Below are 17,131 nucleotides of genomic sequence, written 5' to 3'. Positions count from 1 at the left end.
ACTTCTTTAGCTACATACTGAGAGGCGTTAATAATATTTTGCTCTCCTTAGTTAGCTACATAAGTGGGCCAACAGTTTGAATCAGCTCTCAGCATAATATAGTGTAATTCCAACACCACTGCAACCACCATAATAACACTATTGTTAAATTATTGTATTACCGCATTTATTAGTACAGAGGAGCGGAGCTGTCTATTTTATTTTGACAAATAATATTGTTTATTTTGTTTATTATTATGTCCAGTAATGTCTTTGAATATTACAATTCACGTCAAATTAAACTGAATTTTAAATAAGTTTAAAAGAGAACTACTATGGGGAAATGCAGTGAAAAGGCAAACACAGAAACAAACGGGTCACAAAATGTCAGAGTCGCTAATCGTCACATCACGTTTGATCATTTACAACATCACGTAAAACTCCACACCTTAATTGAGCTGAGAGACTGTGTATATGCTTGGTAGGTGCTGCTGTTGTGGTTAGCAAAATAATTCAAATTGACACAGTAGTTAACTTTATAGTGTCCATGTATGAATGATGGTGAAATTGAACTGAGATAATGACACTTTGTAGACTTTTTTCCCCCAATGGGAAAGTAAGAGGGATCTATTTTTCTGCAGTTGATGACGCAACCGGCAAATAATTGGGGAACTACCTTTATTTGACATCCACTATTTGAGGGAAAAAAAGGACACAATGCTTATATAATAAAATACTAAAAGCAAGATGGCTCAGCATTGTTGGTATTGCCGCAGACAAAGTGGTTTCTTCAATAGCAGGGGTTTTATCAGACCAACACAACAGTTCTAGCTGAGGAGTACAGGGACTGTCTATCATTGAGTGAGAGAGGGGAAGAGACATACACCATTTTGGAGTTTTATCATTATGGGATTATTAGGTATTCCTCTGCTTCATTACTCAAGAACTGTAATGTTGTTGTTTTTTAAACCGGTGTCCCAATTATCCCCTTCAGCTGTCACTCCTGTATGTGTCTGCAACTCTGTGGCTCACACAGCCACAAACTGACTGTTGCTGTGCTGTTAAACTGTTAACTTTCCCTGATGTGTCGCTGTTATGTGGACGCACACACGACTCAAAACCAAGTGAGGGGGACGAGCCGATGCTGTACTGGTAAGCTCGCTGTTTCATTAGCTTGCTAGACATTTAGCTTATTAGCTCGCGAGGTAGCGCATGCAATAAACAGTTATCTTTCCCTTTAGTGTCTCCATTGTGAGGGATGCATTTTTTCGTGTTGTTGGCATAGCTTGATGGCTGACTACATGCTGTAGTGGTAGAAAGTTATTATCAATAAGGAAATGTCAATTGCACTGAATAGCCACTGAAGGCACCCAATGGGGAAAGGCCGACTCATGCCAGAAGCCCAAGTGTGTACCTGAGCCAAGGGGTCTGAAAGCCACTGCAGCAAAATAAAGTGCAAAACTTAGCTGCAACCAGCAGAGGCATTGTTTATTGACTCCTAACTAGTTTGCTGTCCAAAGAAGTCATAAAATGTCAGCCAGGCAGACCTATGCTGAGTTATTCAGCATCATTTTGCTGAATCTGACACTGACATGGAAACAGGAGTTGAGAACATTCAGGGAGAGATTCTACCAATGCAGAGTTGAATTTTGCAGGAAATCAGATGTCTAAAAAAGACCAACCTGAGCTCAGCTACATCCACGCGGACCTCAGCTATGACTAATCAATACGACACTGGCATGGAAACAGAGGTTCAGAACATATTCCATTCCTTTAGAACTTTAGTTTGTAAATTACTTGAAAGTAAATAACTGGATAGATACATTACCCATGTAATCAAATACTCATCACTAAAGCTATTTTGGAATTAATCAAAATGTTTTTCATCCCCTGTGGCTGGACCAAACTCATGTCTCAGTCTTCCCTGTCCAAGAATCTGTCTCCATAATATCCCACCAACTTGCACACTACCCAAAATGTTTTAACAAGATCCCTTTCCCTTACTTATCTCCCATTACCTGGTCCTTGTAAAAAAATAATCACTCATTTCCTGCTATGGCTCTACCTTGCAGCCATAACAAGTTGTCATGTTAAAAATCGTGACTGGATGACGGCTATTTCTACCCGTGGTTGCTTGCTATTTTTCTCTTTCTTTTTACTGCCCTCCTACATATTTTGGTGAAAGCAGTCATTTTCTATGAAGCCTCCCTCCTACTCAGCTCTTTTCAGTGTAACTCTCTTACACACACAATACAAAAACAAACCCCCACTACCATCCCTCTCGCACATGCACTGTATACTGTATCTATGCATCTTGGCCCAGGCTGGCTATTCCAGTGTGGTGGGTGCCCTCCCTTCGCATTCCACTGGATATTTCCTTAATCTATGGCTTTTACATAATCTGTGGCAGCGTCGTTCACAGGAGGGACTACTGGCTGTCTCCTCATGTCACTCTCTGTGGTGATCACACAGTAACAGGGCAGCTAGAGAGGAGAGGAGGATGGATACTCAGCCTAGATGAATAGATAAGTCACTTTAGAAATGGTCCTTTGCACAATGGTCATTGCCCCGGACTATTGCGAGATTAGTCATTCGAACTGCTCTAAGTGCTAGAGGACTCTGCATCTTTTTGCACTATTGTCAAACAAATAAAATAAAATAAAATTAAAAAATTGTACCGGCATCACCACATAACTACCAACCCTTTATTGCTCAGTGATTGTTTTTCTCAATGTCTTTATGTCTCAAAAGTGTTCCCTGTCAATTGATTGCGGCTCCAACTACTGGAGACACATTCCTTGTGTGTTTTCTTTGGACATGCTTGGCAAATAAAGATGATTCTGATTCTGATTCTGATTCTGAAATGGATGAGTATGTTGTATGGGTGTGGGATGCATAGTACTCCCAGATTAAGTGAGCGTGTGCATATAGATGCAAGTGTGCAGCAGATTATACTGGGACGCTTGGTCCTGTGTGGACATGAAGTGATGACGGTGGCATTTAAGTGCATGCATGGGCAGTATATGAAGGAGGAATGAACACAGTAGCCAGTAGAATAAAGTGTGTACATGAAAAGCAGGGTAGCGAATTAGTAAAGAAACATGAAGAAACGTTCAATTTAATTGTCAGGTGGTGCAAAGTTTGGTGTGCTTATGGAGGGTATGCAGAGATGTGTGAGACTCCAGCAAGGTTGTCATGAATTTCTTATGACTGATGTGGAGGGGGCTGCATGGACTCACTAACCATAACATTAGGCAAGCCTGCGCTGCACAAACTAACGAGATCCAATACAAAAGCTGCATAAACTATAACCCTTTACAAAGATGGGCAACGACCAGTATACTGTAGATACAGAAAATATGATGCAATGATATTGAATGTCACGGATGGTGTAATGGTTTACTTGCAGGCAGCACGGGTTCACTTCTCCCTCAGCGATCAGCAAATGTTAGTGTGGATAGTTGTATGTCTCTATATGTGCCCAATGGTTGACTGGCAACGAATCCATGATCTGCCTTTCGGGGAAAGTCTTGTGAGCTATTCAATAAAAACAAAAGCCACGCTTCTGCAGTACGCACCCCAGGCCCTATAGAGAAATCCCCAAATGTCAGATTATTTTTCAGATTTTCAACATTTTTCGCAAAAATTAATTCACATCATCCAAACAGAAAGCTGCCACCAGACTGAGCGCTAAAATGTTACATAATCATCTCGATAATAAGTGATTGAGATAACCACCTACTATAACTCTACTGAGGGTAGAAACCACCCTGAGCATTCCACGCAATTTCATACCACAGCTTTTTCTACATTCTTTCTCCAAACAAAACCGCTCCACAAAGTTTTGTGGAAATCAATTCAGTAGTTGTGCAATGTTCACCAACCAACCAAACCAAACCAAACACACACATACAAAGGATAACTTGAAGCACTAACTCTTGCCTTGTGCATTTCACATTGGGCAGCAAAGAAAAGAGAAAAAACAAAACAAAACAGTATTTCCAGCCCAAATGATGTACAGTATCTGGATTAAGCAATTTATACTTCTGGTGCTAAATATCTTTAAAACCAAACCTTTGTTGTTGTTGTTTTTAATAAAGTATTCAACTGTATACAGTAACTGTAAGAAAATTATATGTTGGGATACTGTATGTGGGTTTTTGATTGGACATTGATCATTCATAGAATCATTTTGATATGTGAGACACTTACCGAGGAGACCTCTCCATCATTTCCTGCACCAGCAGCTGGGGTGGCAGCTGCAGCTGCGGCCTCTTGAGCCGCCGCCTTCATGGCCGCCGCCTTGCGTAGCTCCCGGTTGGCTTGCAGCGTGGAAAAGTAGTTGACAGCCGCAAACTCGATGAGGGCGGAGAAGACGAAGGCAAAGCAAACGGCGATGAACCAATCCATGGCTGTTGCATAGGAGACTTTGGGGAGGGAGTGGCGGGCACTGATGCTCAGCGTGGTCATGGTAAGCACAGTGGTGATACCTGGATACAGAATGATGGGTGGATACTGATGCTGATATCACTCGATTTACCATGGTAACCTGGTGCTAACATTGATGTAATTTCGTGCAATTACACGCACACAACTGACTCTTTGTATAACACTCTGCTTCAGTAAATTACCAGAATGTCAGACCAGGTGGCATTTAATTTCATTTTCATTGCTGTGCCAAAATGTCACTTCAGGGGATTGTGATCTGTCCATGACATATCCCGTGCACTGACCGCACTTTGGGCACCACACTAACATAGGTGATCAGCAAACATGGAGACAGCCACCGAGAGTGATAACCGCACACAAGCCAAATGTGTTTTTAAGACGGCTTGCATGACATTTTAATTTAATTGAATTTAATTGGGCGGCACGGTGGAAGACCATCCATCCATCCATCCATTTTCTGAGCCGCTTCTCCTCACTAGGGTCGCGGGCGTGCTGGAGCCTATCCCAGCTGTCATCGGGCAGGAGGCGGGGTACAGCCTGAACTGGTTGCCAGCCAATCGCAGGGCACATAGGAACAAACAACTATTCGCACTCACAGTCATGCCTACGGGCAATTTAGAGTCTCCAATTCATGCATGTTTTTGGGATGTGGGAGGAAACCGGAGTACCCGGAGAAAACCCACGCAGGCACGGGGAGAACATGCAAACTCCACACAGGCGGGGCCGGGGATTGAACCCGGGTCCTCAGAACTGTGAGGCTGACGCTCTAACCAGTCGGCCACCGTGCCGCCCGGTGGAAGACCTGTTAGCATATTTGGCTCACAGTTCTGAGGACCCGGGTTCAAATCCAGTCTCGCCTGTGTGGAGTTTGCATGTTCTCTCTGTGCCTGCATGTGTTTTCTCTGGGTACTCCGGTTTCCTCGCACATCCCAAAAAAATGCATGGTAGGTTGATTGAAAACTCCCGTAGGTGTCAATATGAGTGAGAATGTTTTTTTTGTTTATATGTGCCCTGCGATTGGCTGGTGACCAGTTCAGGGTATACCCCGCCTCTCGCCCAAAGGCAGCTGGGATAGGCTCCAGCACGCTAGTGAGGATAAGCGGCACAGAAAATGGATGGATGGATGAATTTAATTGGGGCAGCACAGTAGTTAACAAATCTGCCTCACAGTTCTGAGGTTTGGGGTCATAATTTCAGTTAAGGCCCACCTGTGTAGAGTTTGCACAGTCTTGTGTGGGTTTTCTCTTGTACTGCTACTCCAAAATATGCATGTTTGATGATTTGAAGACTCTAGATTGCACATTGGTGTGAATGTGAGTGTGAATACTTGTTTGGCTGTTTCTACAATTGACTGGCGACTAATCCAGGGTGTTGTGCCTCTCACCCAATGTCAGCTGGGTATGCAATGATGGCTTGTTGAATTTAATTTAGAGTACAACACTGTTTTTTGTCTGTGTTTGCCTCAGTTTTAGAATGGTTGCCTCTCAACCAGTTGGTTGTGGGTTTATTCCCCTGCTCCCTGTAGACCATATCAAAGTATCCTTGAGAAAGTCACTGAAACCCCAATTGGTGCTGCATCATCAGTGTCAATGAATTCCTATCATGACCATCTATTTCATTAATAAGTGTTACTGGGTGAACTTGTATTTTAGTCCCTTAAAGGTACCAACTCTATAGAAGTGAAGCCCATTTACCATATACACTGTAGGTGTACCCAGTGTTGAGGCCAGCAAGTAGTACAATCTCAAGGACACCGCCAAATTTGTTTGAACCACAGTGTATGCGAATAACAGGTGGAATCAAGTCATTCTCTTTTGTGCCTCATCGCTATCCGTATTAAGACAAAATCAAAATTGCTGACATTCCACATCCCTTTAAGAGGCCGCTTAACAAATGAGATATCTAATTAACTTTCATTGAGAAAGTAAGAAAGAAAAAGAAGTAATTGAAGACTGCTGCCAAGGCTTTTACCAAATTTGGGATTTCATTAGCAGCCCAGGAAATTAAAGTAGCTAATGTGACTTAATAATGGCTCTCTTGTGAGGCATCCCTTCACCAGCGGACAGAAACCTCCTCAAAAACAGTATATCTTCCACAAGCAATGCTGACTGTCTCTATCTTAAATATGGTGAAGCGAATTAAAGAAAGGCTGTCAGGCCAACAGTGAGAGGCAGAAGGAAGCGGAAGAACGTGTATGAGGGGGGGAGGGAGGGGGCTGATGTTACAAAGATGGGAAAGAAATGAAATGCTTTGGGCGTTTATGGGCTTTTATTGGGGAAAAAAAGTACAAATTAGAATACACTCAATTAAGTCTGGGAGACTTCTGCTCAAGGAACTTTAAGCTTTTAGAGCGGATGTTGACGATGCAGTCCACAATATACTGTATTATAGCCTTAATGTACTGTGCGTGTGCTTTATAGCTTCTCCATGTCTCCATTTTGAATCCCTCCTAGCTCTTAAATGCACCTTCCACAATGCACAAACTAAAACAATCACAAATGGATGACTTTCCCTCATCAGTAACATCAACTTTTTAGAAGAACCTTGTCGCCAGAGGTTGCTTGTAACCTGGACAAAACCAAAGTCGGACTGCCCCTCGGAAGCCCCTCTGCACCAAAACTCAAGTATACTGGCCAAAATAAAGAAATCATACGGATTCAACTGAAAACAAACAAAAAAGAGACTACCATTGGAACACTGCTGTATAGGGCAACAGGTTATATAAGCAACTGGATAGCTTGTCATTTATTTAATATCTGATAAACCCATCTTGTGGTTGTGAAAAACTCAGGAGGGACACATTTATAGCCTGTGTGAAGCAAGGAAAACAACTGAGGATAGGATTACTAAAACCTCCATAGATTATGAATTATTAAACCATCATCCTCCAAGAAGATCACTTAATGTGAAAACATAATGCCTCAACTCACCTATGGATGTTGTGTGAATGTAAGAGCAAGAGTACAAGGGAGTGGGACTAAACACAGAGTCTTAAGAAAATCAGTCTCATGATATCCCAAAGAATCACAGAAACTTGCAAACCTAATGGAAAATACAATTGTTCACTTTGCTAGGGGAGATATAGATGTGATTTTCAGATGTATACTGTTCTAGAGTGATGGGTACATCAATTTAAGAAAAGGGGTTATGTGGTAAAGAGAACTGCAATTATCCGTGGAGCTCTCAACTTTGGAGCCAGTCATATAGTCTGGGTTTGTTTCACTTGGTAAGGTTTATGTTCTGAAAGGTTATGGACCAGGGCATATTTTATCCAGATTCCAAACATTAAATCCAGAGCGCATCGTGTGTGAGAGCACATTGCACAATGGTCGAACTTGCCAATGATCAAATCAAGATCCAAAATTAGATGCAATCTAACTGTATGCCATAATTAAATTTAAGGCTGGCCATTAAATACTGTAGATGTAGTATAACCCTACGCTAGCACCATGTCTCATTTAAATATATACAGTGGATATAAAACATCTACACACCCCTGTTCAAAGGCCATTTCTCTGTGATGTAAAGACTGAGACCAAGATAAATCATTTCAAAACTACAAATACAGGTGCAAGAAAGAGCACCGAAATCTACTGCTCCAGTTTCTTTGATATTTAACATGAGGTTACCAGGATTAAAATGGATAGGATTGTGCACACTTTCACACACTTCTCCCATCTTTTCCTCTTTGCTTTGTCTCCAGCGTCTTTATTTATTGCTACTCTCTCTCTGTCTTACTTCGGTGTCTCTCGCCCGCTCTGCTCCTGAGGCTAGAGCTCGGTAGCAACTGTAGCGTAATGCAATGTGAGCGAGCGGAACCTGTGAGTGCTCAGAAGCGAGCCAAGTATAAACATCCTCCTCCTCTCAGCCCTTTGCATGAGCAATTTCAAAAAGGAGATTTATTCCCAATTAATTCAGCTCAACCACTGTGGAGGAGGAATAGAGATAATAAGGAAAGGTTAAAAAAAATCACTTTGCCTTTTTTTGCCTGACCTAGCAAGGTTTTTCCTTTAAGAACCAATCAGGGCTTGGACTCAGTATGCTAGTAACTGAGGAGAGGATGCCTGCTTAAAGTTTACAGAAGGAGACTTGCATGAGGGTCAAACTGTGGGTGTTGAGTCGATAAATTCATATTTTTTTTATTTGACTTCTGGATACTTTAAGAAATACTTCTTGGAGCCTGAAACTGCAATTTAAAACTACTTGGCTTAATGTTTTAGAATACCTCAAAAGCTTGAGAAGCCTTTAGAGTTTGACATCATACGTGTGGCTGAAGTTAAGTTAAAATAATTCTTACCAAATACTGTCCGTGCTGGAACTGATTCCTTGTTAATCCAGAAGGAGACTTGAGCCAAGATCACCGTCATGATACAGGGAATGTATGTCTGGATCAGGAAAAAGCCCATTTTTCTTTGCAGATGGAAGTGGACGGTCATGATGACGTATTCCCCTGAGAGAAAAGACAGCGGTGTCTACTGGAGGCAAATTGTCACTTTATAGACAAAGCCATTGTTACATTCTGGACTGGTTGAATGCGAGACTTTTACCTTGTCTTAAACCTGTGAAAAATGTAGTAAGAGTACTATTTTGTTTGGAGAAAATTAGTCTATGGCGGCACGGTGGCCGACTGGTTAGAGCGTCATCCTCACAGTTCTGAGGACCCGGGTTCAATCCCCGGCCCCGCCTGTGTGGAGTTTGCATGTTCTCCCCGTGCATGCGTGGATTTTCTCCGGGCACTCCGGTTTCCTCCCACATCCCAAAAACATGCATTAATTGGAGACTCTAAATTGCCCGTAGGTGTGACTGTGAGTACGAATGGTTGTTTGTTTGTATGTGCCCTGCGATTGGATGGCAACCAGTTCAGGGTGTACCCTGCCTCCTGCCCGATGACAGCTGGGATAGGCTCCGCCACGCCCGTGACCCTAGTGAGGAGAAGCGGCTCAGAAAATGGATGGATGGATGGATGGAAAATTAGTCTTTTGAAGAAGGAATCTGAAAATGATGAGTCGAAGGGCTACCAACTAGAAACCTGGAATGGTCAAAGTGGACATGAAGAACATATTCAACTCAAAGTTTCTCAGATGCCGACTCCCCATTTCCCTATTTTAGGACTATAAGGCTATGACTTACTCCTAACTGTACATCTTAGGTGCAGTATGTTCAAAGATAACGTTGTATGTATAAAACATGTATGTTTTATATTGACCAGAGTCTTAATTTTAATCACTCAATTAATCAACTCAGGGTTGGACTTCATCCCTTCGTTACCACTGAATCCTTAATTGTTCATCCTAACATCAATGCAATTGTATTATTTATATGTTTTTTACTGCGTATCCGTTTCATGGTCACAGGAAATCCAACAGATTTGGAGCTAGAGGTGGGGCAATGGTCGTAAATCAATTGCACAGCACAATCTGACAGAGACATTTTGGACAATTGTATTTCCAGCTTTGCGGGAACAGTTGGAGGAAGTCTATTTCCTTGTGACTAAACACACAAAGAAAGAAATGTAAAGGTTGATGACTTTGGTTTTAAAGAGCTCTGCAGTCCTAACATCAACTTAATCAAAAACGATTGGTATTAACTAGAATGAAGATTGTGATCCACGTCCTCTCTTAGGTCCGACCTCATAGATGTTCTTCTGGATGAATGGGGAAAGAAATCAACTCCATATTGTCCTCTACGGTCATTTCATGTTGGTGTAATAAGGGCATTGGTAGCGTAGTTCTTTTTCTGGCAATAGTCCACCTTCCAGCCACCAACAATTTCTAGTGATTTTCCCATGCCCTTGTAAATGGGAGGATTGCATTACAAAAGAAAATATATCTGAGCCATACAAATCATGCAAGTTGGAGACAGGCCCTCTAATGGGAGCAGAATTCATGTACGTGTCATGACCAGAGGGATCCAGTACTTGTGTCCATTAACCTTACAATCTTAAAACAATTTCACAAGGATCTTTGCTCACCTGTATTGGACTTTAGCCTTTCACTTGACACTCTCTGACCGATGAGGTCGTACTGCAAGAGACTAGATGACTCCTGTGGCACCTCAACAGAAGACAGAGGACCTTTCTTCCACGTGTACATGATCTCACTGACAGGGTAAGCATCTGCAAAGAACAGATCAGAGGGCCTTTAAACATTGAACACCAAATCAAATTTAGGCACTTTTAAAGGAGAAAGATGAGATTTCTGGTGTTTTGTGAAATCTAAGCATAAAAACAGCATTTACGGGCTGTTCGGTCCCTGTACGACCGGAGTCAGAGTTTGGTCCGCATATCGGGAACGGGAGATCGACAGGCGGATCGGTGCAGCGTCTGCAGTGATGCAGACTTTGTATCGGTCCGTTGTGGTAAAGAAAGAGCTAAGCCGAAAGGCGAAGCTCTCAATTTACCGGTCGATCTTCGTTCCTACCCTCACCTATGGTCATGAGCTGTGGGTCGTGACCGAAAGAACAAGATCCCGGATACAAGCGGCCGAAATGAGTTTCCTCCGCAGGGTGTTCGGGCTCTCCCTTAGAGATAGGGTGAGAAGCTCGGTCATCCGGGAGGATCTCAGAGTAGAGCCGCTGCTCCTCCGCATTGAGAGGAGCCAGATGAGGTGGCTGGGGCATCTGATTCGGATGCCTCCCGGACGCCTTCCTGGTGAGGTGTTCCGGGCATGTCCCACCGGGAAGAGACCCCGGGGACGACCCAGGACACGCTGGAGAGACTACATCCTTCGGCTGGCCTGGGAACGCCTCGGGATCCCCCCGGAAGAGCTGGATGAAGTGGCTGGGGAGAGGGAAGTCTGGGCGTCCCTGCTGAAGCTACTGCCCCCGCGACCCGACCCGGATAAGCGGTAGAGAATGGATGGATGGATGGATAAGCATAAAAAATCTGATGTTCAAACAATGAATCCCAACTGTTTTCTTTTGCTAATGAATAGCCTGCAAAAGTGACACATGATGACAGACACGGAGCTGCTCAAATGAGCTGCGCGTTTCAAATTGACATCTATGAAGGGTGTCCTGTCAGCCAGTCAGTTAGTCAGTGACACAGTGATCATTTGAGAGTGGCACCATCTGTGACAGAGACTTCACAAAACAACAACAAGAAAAAAAAAGAAAAAAAACTCACAGCTCCCAAACTTGAGTGGGCATGCATGTCCATCCATCGGGAAGTTCATCAGGCGCATGGGGCACTCAGCATTTATAGTTAATCTGTCAGAATAGAGAATAGTTAGGAGGAAAGTTTTTTAGCTCATATTTGATGCAATGTGTGCTGATTTTAAAAGTTGTCTGTGTGTTGCGAGAATTCAAAGAGTTTGAAAAAGCCTTGGCTGGAAACAAGCTCTGTGATATTTAATGGCCACAGACAGTATCATAGCATTAGTAACTGAGGCTGGATTTACGCTGTTGCTCTTATTTCCAATTGCTATTCAAATCCATTATCCGATGTGTTTGTCGAAATCTACTGCATTTCATGAACACCTGAAACAACCTTCGTGTTTAAAACGCTAATGCCGGTACAGAAACAGAACGGACAGCAGCAGGCAGTGATAACGTAGAGGTAAACAAACATTAAGGTAAACATTATGTGCCATTAAGGTTAAACTCAGACAAAAACTTTTCTGCCTCCAGGTTTAAAAAGCACCAAATATGTTTCATTTTTATTTAATTGTGTTCTGATGATGGCTGGCTCACAATGACGGTAGTGCATGTCCAATTTCTCCACTTACATTTGATTTATATCCAATTTATCCAATTCTTTATTCGATTGAGGCATGTTTGGGATCTGAGGCTTTCCAATTTCATGCGTTGTTTATGCACTTACCAATATTGGGCCTTAATTTGAGCCTGATTCCCCCCTTCCAATCAAAGTTTGCAAAGGTCTGATTATCCGATGTCCATGCATCCATTTTCTTTTACTGCTTATCCCCACCAGGGTCGTGGGCTCCTGGAGCCCATCCTAGCCCCCCTCGGGCGAGAGGCGGGGCACACCCCGGACCGGTCGCCAGCCAATCGCAGGGCACATAGAAACAAACAACCACTCGCACTCACACTCACACCTACGGGCAATTTAGTGTCTTCAATCAACCTACCACACATGTTTTTGGGATGTGGTGGGAAACCGGAGTGCCCGGAGTAAACCCACTTAGGCACGGGAAGAACATGCAAACGCCACACAGGTGGGGCCGGGATTTTAACCCCGGTCCCCAGAACTGTGAGGTAGACGCTCTAACCAGTCGGGCACCGTGCCGGCAATTGTCCGATGTCTGTAAATGATTATCTTTACTGGTTATCTCATGATGTTGGGTGAGTTAAGAGTGTTTGTTTACTACTCCTAGATCTGCTTGTACAACAGTCAGGGCTGACAATTGCGAATTGAACGTTGAATATTTAATGATTGAAAATCCTATTGTTGACCGATCTACGGACGCTGTGATTGTAAGGGGAAATGGAACAATAGCCAATTGGGAGGAAACCTGAAGCTTGTCACGTGGAGTCGCTCACATTTTGAAAATCAGTCATGGTATTAAAAATCAGTATGCGCTTTACACAACCATGCCGCAAAAATCCTGATTGGGTGTCTTGAACCATGTATTGTAAATATAGCCGTATTGACCACTCGGTTTCAAAAGATGATGCGGAATGCAGTGCATCATTAGTTTGGAGTTTGACAAAGAAGATTTTGCATTCAGATGTTCCAATTATTTTTGAGAAATCTCAGCTGGTGCCCTCCATCGCAGAAGGGGAACTTTCTCATCCAGGATATCTCTCTTTTTGGAACAAAGCAGTTTGTTTGAATTGCCGTCCAAAGGCTGTTTCACGATCAGATGGCACATATTTTATTTTGGAATGGCTTTACGCATGTCTGTGCATCCTTTTTTGGATGCTTTGTTTGTTTGATTTGCTATCCAGGGCTCAATCCGCCACTCTATTCTGGTCTTGGCCACTGCATCGTTACCTCATGGTGTAGAGGATGGTTCCGTTCTGCATGATGCGAAACAGCTTGTTGGGGGTGGTCATGTTGTGAGAGATCGACCTCTTGCCGTTGCGGAAAAACGTGTCTGGTGTCCAGATCTTGCTGACCATGAGGTTGTTGAGCCGCAGGATCTCGATGGGGCCCTCGAATTTCAAGCGCTCGTCTATCCATGTTTGGCGGAAGAACACGTCCATGGTGTATTCCTGTACAGGGCAAGTAGAATTTATACTACTTGTTTACTAGTACCTCTGTGATGCCGCTACCCTTCTGACTTGCAGAGACGGGCAGAAGGGGAGTGACACATGGTTTCTTTGGAACCTGCTGTGCAAAGTGCTGGCAATGTGTCTGGTTTATATATTCAATTTTCATACAGGATTATTCGTTCCATGGCCAACATTGGTTGGCACATTTGTATGCATTCTACTGTCACTTCAACATTCCATCCCTTGACAATTATTGCATATGTACTTTTAAAACAAATATTGGGACATTTAATGCAATATTCACCAAAGTATATTTTATTAAGCAGCAAGAGAACTCCACAGCTCACAAAACCACAGGAATTCAGATACCATTATTTATTACTGTATCTTCATCATTATAATGATTATGAGAAGTCTTCAGGTTTTTTTTCTTAAAAACCTTGGTATGAATCAATTCAAGATAATTCATCAATGACGAATCACACCCATTGTTGCATGTATTGTATATATTTGTTAGTATATTTTTAAGTATATCGATTTATAATGGGGCGGCACGGTGCCGACTGGTTAGAGCGTCAGCCTCACAGTTCTGAGGACCCGGGTTCAATCCCCGGCCCCGCCTGTGTGGAGTTTGCATGTTCTCCCCGTGCCTGCGTGGGTTTTCTCCGGGCACTCCGGTTTCCTCCCACATCCCAAAAACATGCAATAATTGGAGACTCTAAATTGCCCGTCGGCATGACTGTGAGTGCGAATGGTTGTTTGTTTGTATGTGCCCTGCGATTGGCTGGCAACCAGTTCAGGGTGTACCCCGCCTCCTGCCCGATGATAGCTCGGATAGGCTCCAGCACGCCCGCGACCCTAGTGAGGAGAAGCGGCTCAGAAAATGGATGGATGGATGGATTTATAATGGTGTACCACTGTACTCACATTAATTTTCAAAGTGCAGTATTTTCTTTTATTTATTTATTTATTTGCAGATTGACTAGAAAAACTTGCATCCCGACTCAAACAGATACAGAAAGAGGCATGATTGGCCAATTTGGAAGACCCTCTGATTCCACCATTCCTTGATCATTTAACAGCTCCACAAGGGGTGACTCCAATACAATACAAAAAGCCTTACCTTACAAATACCTGTATAATAATGCTCTTTTATTTTTTTCCCTCTCTTTTATTCTTTTTTAATTTACATTGCAAGAGAGATATATTTATTAGCATTGTTGTAGTTTGCACTGCATCATACTGAGGGCTGTTTCGAATATTTTGCCTCGCTAAATAATTAAAAAATTATTGGAAACACTTCACAGCAACCAATAAGTACATAAATAAACATTCAGTATTGGGGTCAAATATTGCCTAATACGGTAGTACCTTTTGGCTAGTGTTTGTATATTTATTCCTCAAAAAACACGCAGCCAGTCACACTTAAATATGTCAACCCTGGATGCTTTGAGGTCAAATGGGTAACCTCACTGCCCTGGAGAGCTGTATTATTATCCATCCATCCATTTTCTGAACCGCTTCTCCTCACTAGGGTCGCGGGCGTGCTGGAGCCTATCCCAGCTGTCATCGGGCAGGAGGCGGGGTACACCCCGAACTGGTTGCACTCGCAGTCACACCTACGGGCAATTTAGAGTCTCCAATTAACCTACCATGCATGTTTTTGGGATGTGGGAGGAAACCGGAGTAACCGGAGAAAACCCACGCAGGCACGGGGAGAACATGCAAACTCCACACAGGCGGGGCCGGGGATTGAACCCGGGTCCTCAAAACTGTGCGGCTGGCGCTCTAACCAGTCGTTCACCGTGCCGCCTGTATTATTATTATATATATATATTTTTTTAATGCCTCTCTAAATAGATCCTCCACCCTCACCATCATCACACGACGGCCCAAGGCTTTTGAGACCACACGAAAAGGTCTGAACAGCAGCATCACATTCAACAGACATATAGCACTCGGCCTATCCCATGTCAGGAGTAGTCAGCAGCCTGTCCCGTCCCAACATCAGCCACATCTCTCTCCCTCTCTCTAACAGGGGGGGGGGGATTGTCAACCAGATTAAAGTCTGACTAAGCTGCACTAATGACATCTGACCAAATGCTGGAATAATGAAGGCTAGGACTTGAGTTACCAGGAAAAAAAAACAACCCAACAACAAATAGTGCACATTTGCTCTCATGTCTACACAATAACGGAACAACACGACACACGCATGTGCATGACAACCAGTGAACGAATTAACTTTATGATGCTTGCTTACATACCATCTCGACATCTGAAACTGGTCCAAAGCTGGTGACAAAGATGTCCGTTTTGACTTCTGTCACTGGACCTACGGCACAGGCAGTCAAGCATTTATATATTCCATGTTTGCCATGAAATGCTCTAAAAATGTTACAAAAAATGAACAATACAAACATATTTACATCCTATATGTAGTTTTGTAAATATTGTTTTCAAGGATATATACATTTATCTGACTTGATTAGTCATGTTGCTCTATACTGGTACTGACTGTACTGCGTACTGTATTCGTAATAGGACTAGACCACTGGATTTGTACAGTTTTATTGCATGCAATTACTGGTAAATATTACCATTGTAGGACTCACAAAACATCATTTTAACTTCATTTTTACACTAAAGCAAATGGGCACACGTGATATACAGTATTCGTCCAGATTTCACACCAATCAAAGTCACATCACAACCAGCCTGGAAACACAACTCGTATGAACTTTTGTGCACTAAAACAACAACAACATAAGTGTGTTTTATGATCAAAACCGTATTCAAAAATACCTCCAAATCCAGGTCGCAGCCTGTTATCATAGCCGTCCAGTAATCTATCCAGTATGCGCGTGATGTTATCCAAATAGATACTGCTCTCACTGTGCTGAGTCCCCCGAACACTGCAGACGCTGTAACTAAGCACAGGTGCAAAAAATAAAAAAATAAAAAAAGAAAAACATAACAAATATTAAAGGAGTTGAGGAAGTGGTGGAAAAAAATTGCGCGCTCGCCGTGCGTTAAAGTCCGAGAGTTTGCGACTCACCAACACAGAAAGAAGCACGTCCAAAGGAAAGCCATGCCTTGTACCATTAAGAAATACAAGTATAGAAATCCGAGGTCAGCTACGCAAAAGAGCACATGCCATCATCATGCGTGGACATGATTTATTATTTTTTTTAAAAGCAGCTCCTGTTGAGTTGCGTGGATTTGGCGCGTCAGTCCGGTCCAGCACGACTTGACTTCCTCTCCAGTGCGCACGCCTCACAGCCTCAACCGCTCAGTTGAGAGTGAAAATAAATAAAGAAATCATACAACACAGGAGTTTGGAGAGTGCAGAGCGTGGGGAGGGAGGGAAGGGAGAGTTTTGCAAGAAGAAAACACAAATGTTTAGATTGATGGCGATAATCACCTGATTAAAAAAAAAGAGGAATCATGCACCACCATCATGGACATTATAACCGGTGAAATGCTGGATATAGTTATATATTGCATATATTATTATTTATATATCTAA

General features: G+C 42.9%; 1 protein-coding gene across 4 annotated transcripts in view; it reads right to left on the bottom strand.

The window, feature by feature from the left end:
• The window catches only part of gabra6b (gamma-aminobutyric acid type A receptor subunit alpha6b), a 51,726-nt gene extending 34,807 nt beyond the window's left edge, over positions 1-16,919 (bottom strand). For 2 of the 4 annotated variants that reach the window (XR_009785113.1, XM_061751430.1), the window contains exons 1-8: positions 16,661-16,917; positions 16,408-16,532; positions 15,870-15,937; positions 13,382-13,602; positions 11,552-11,634; positions 10,400-10,543; positions 8,726-8,878; positions 4,192-4,469 (exon numbers count right to left, since the gene is read on the bottom strand). Coding sequence is in view for 3 of the 4 variants with exons in the window: in XM_061751430.1 (XP_061607414.1) it covers positions 4,192-4,469; positions 8,726-8,878; positions 10,400-10,543; positions 11,552-11,634; positions 13,382-13,602; positions 15,870-15,937; positions 16,408-16,532; positions 16,661-16,707 (1,119 nt within the window). In the remaining variant the exon portion in view is untranslated. Of the gene's footprint in view, positions 1-4,191; positions 4,470-8,725; positions 8,879-10,399; positions 10,544-11,551; positions 11,635-13,381; positions 13,603-15,869; positions 15,938-16,407; positions 16,533-16,660 lie in introns of all 4 variants that reach the window. The other 2 variants (XM_061751433.1, XM_061751432.1) reach the window with 2 other exon arrangements.
• Between the last annotated feature and the right edge of the window lie 212 nt (positions 16,920-17,131).

Source organism: Phyllopteryx taeniolatus, chromosome 17 (genome assembly GCF_024500385.1).
Source record: "Phyllopteryx taeniolatus isolate TA_2022b chromosome 17, UOR_Ptae_1.2, whole genome shotgun sequence".
Classification (NCBI taxonomy): Eukaryota; Metazoa; Chordata; class Actinopteri; order Syngnathiformes; family Syngnathidae; genus Phyllopteryx; species Phyllopteryx taeniolatus.
The sequence above is the reverse complement of the archived record's forward strand: the minus strand, read 5'-3'. Positions and strand labels throughout refer to the sequence as shown.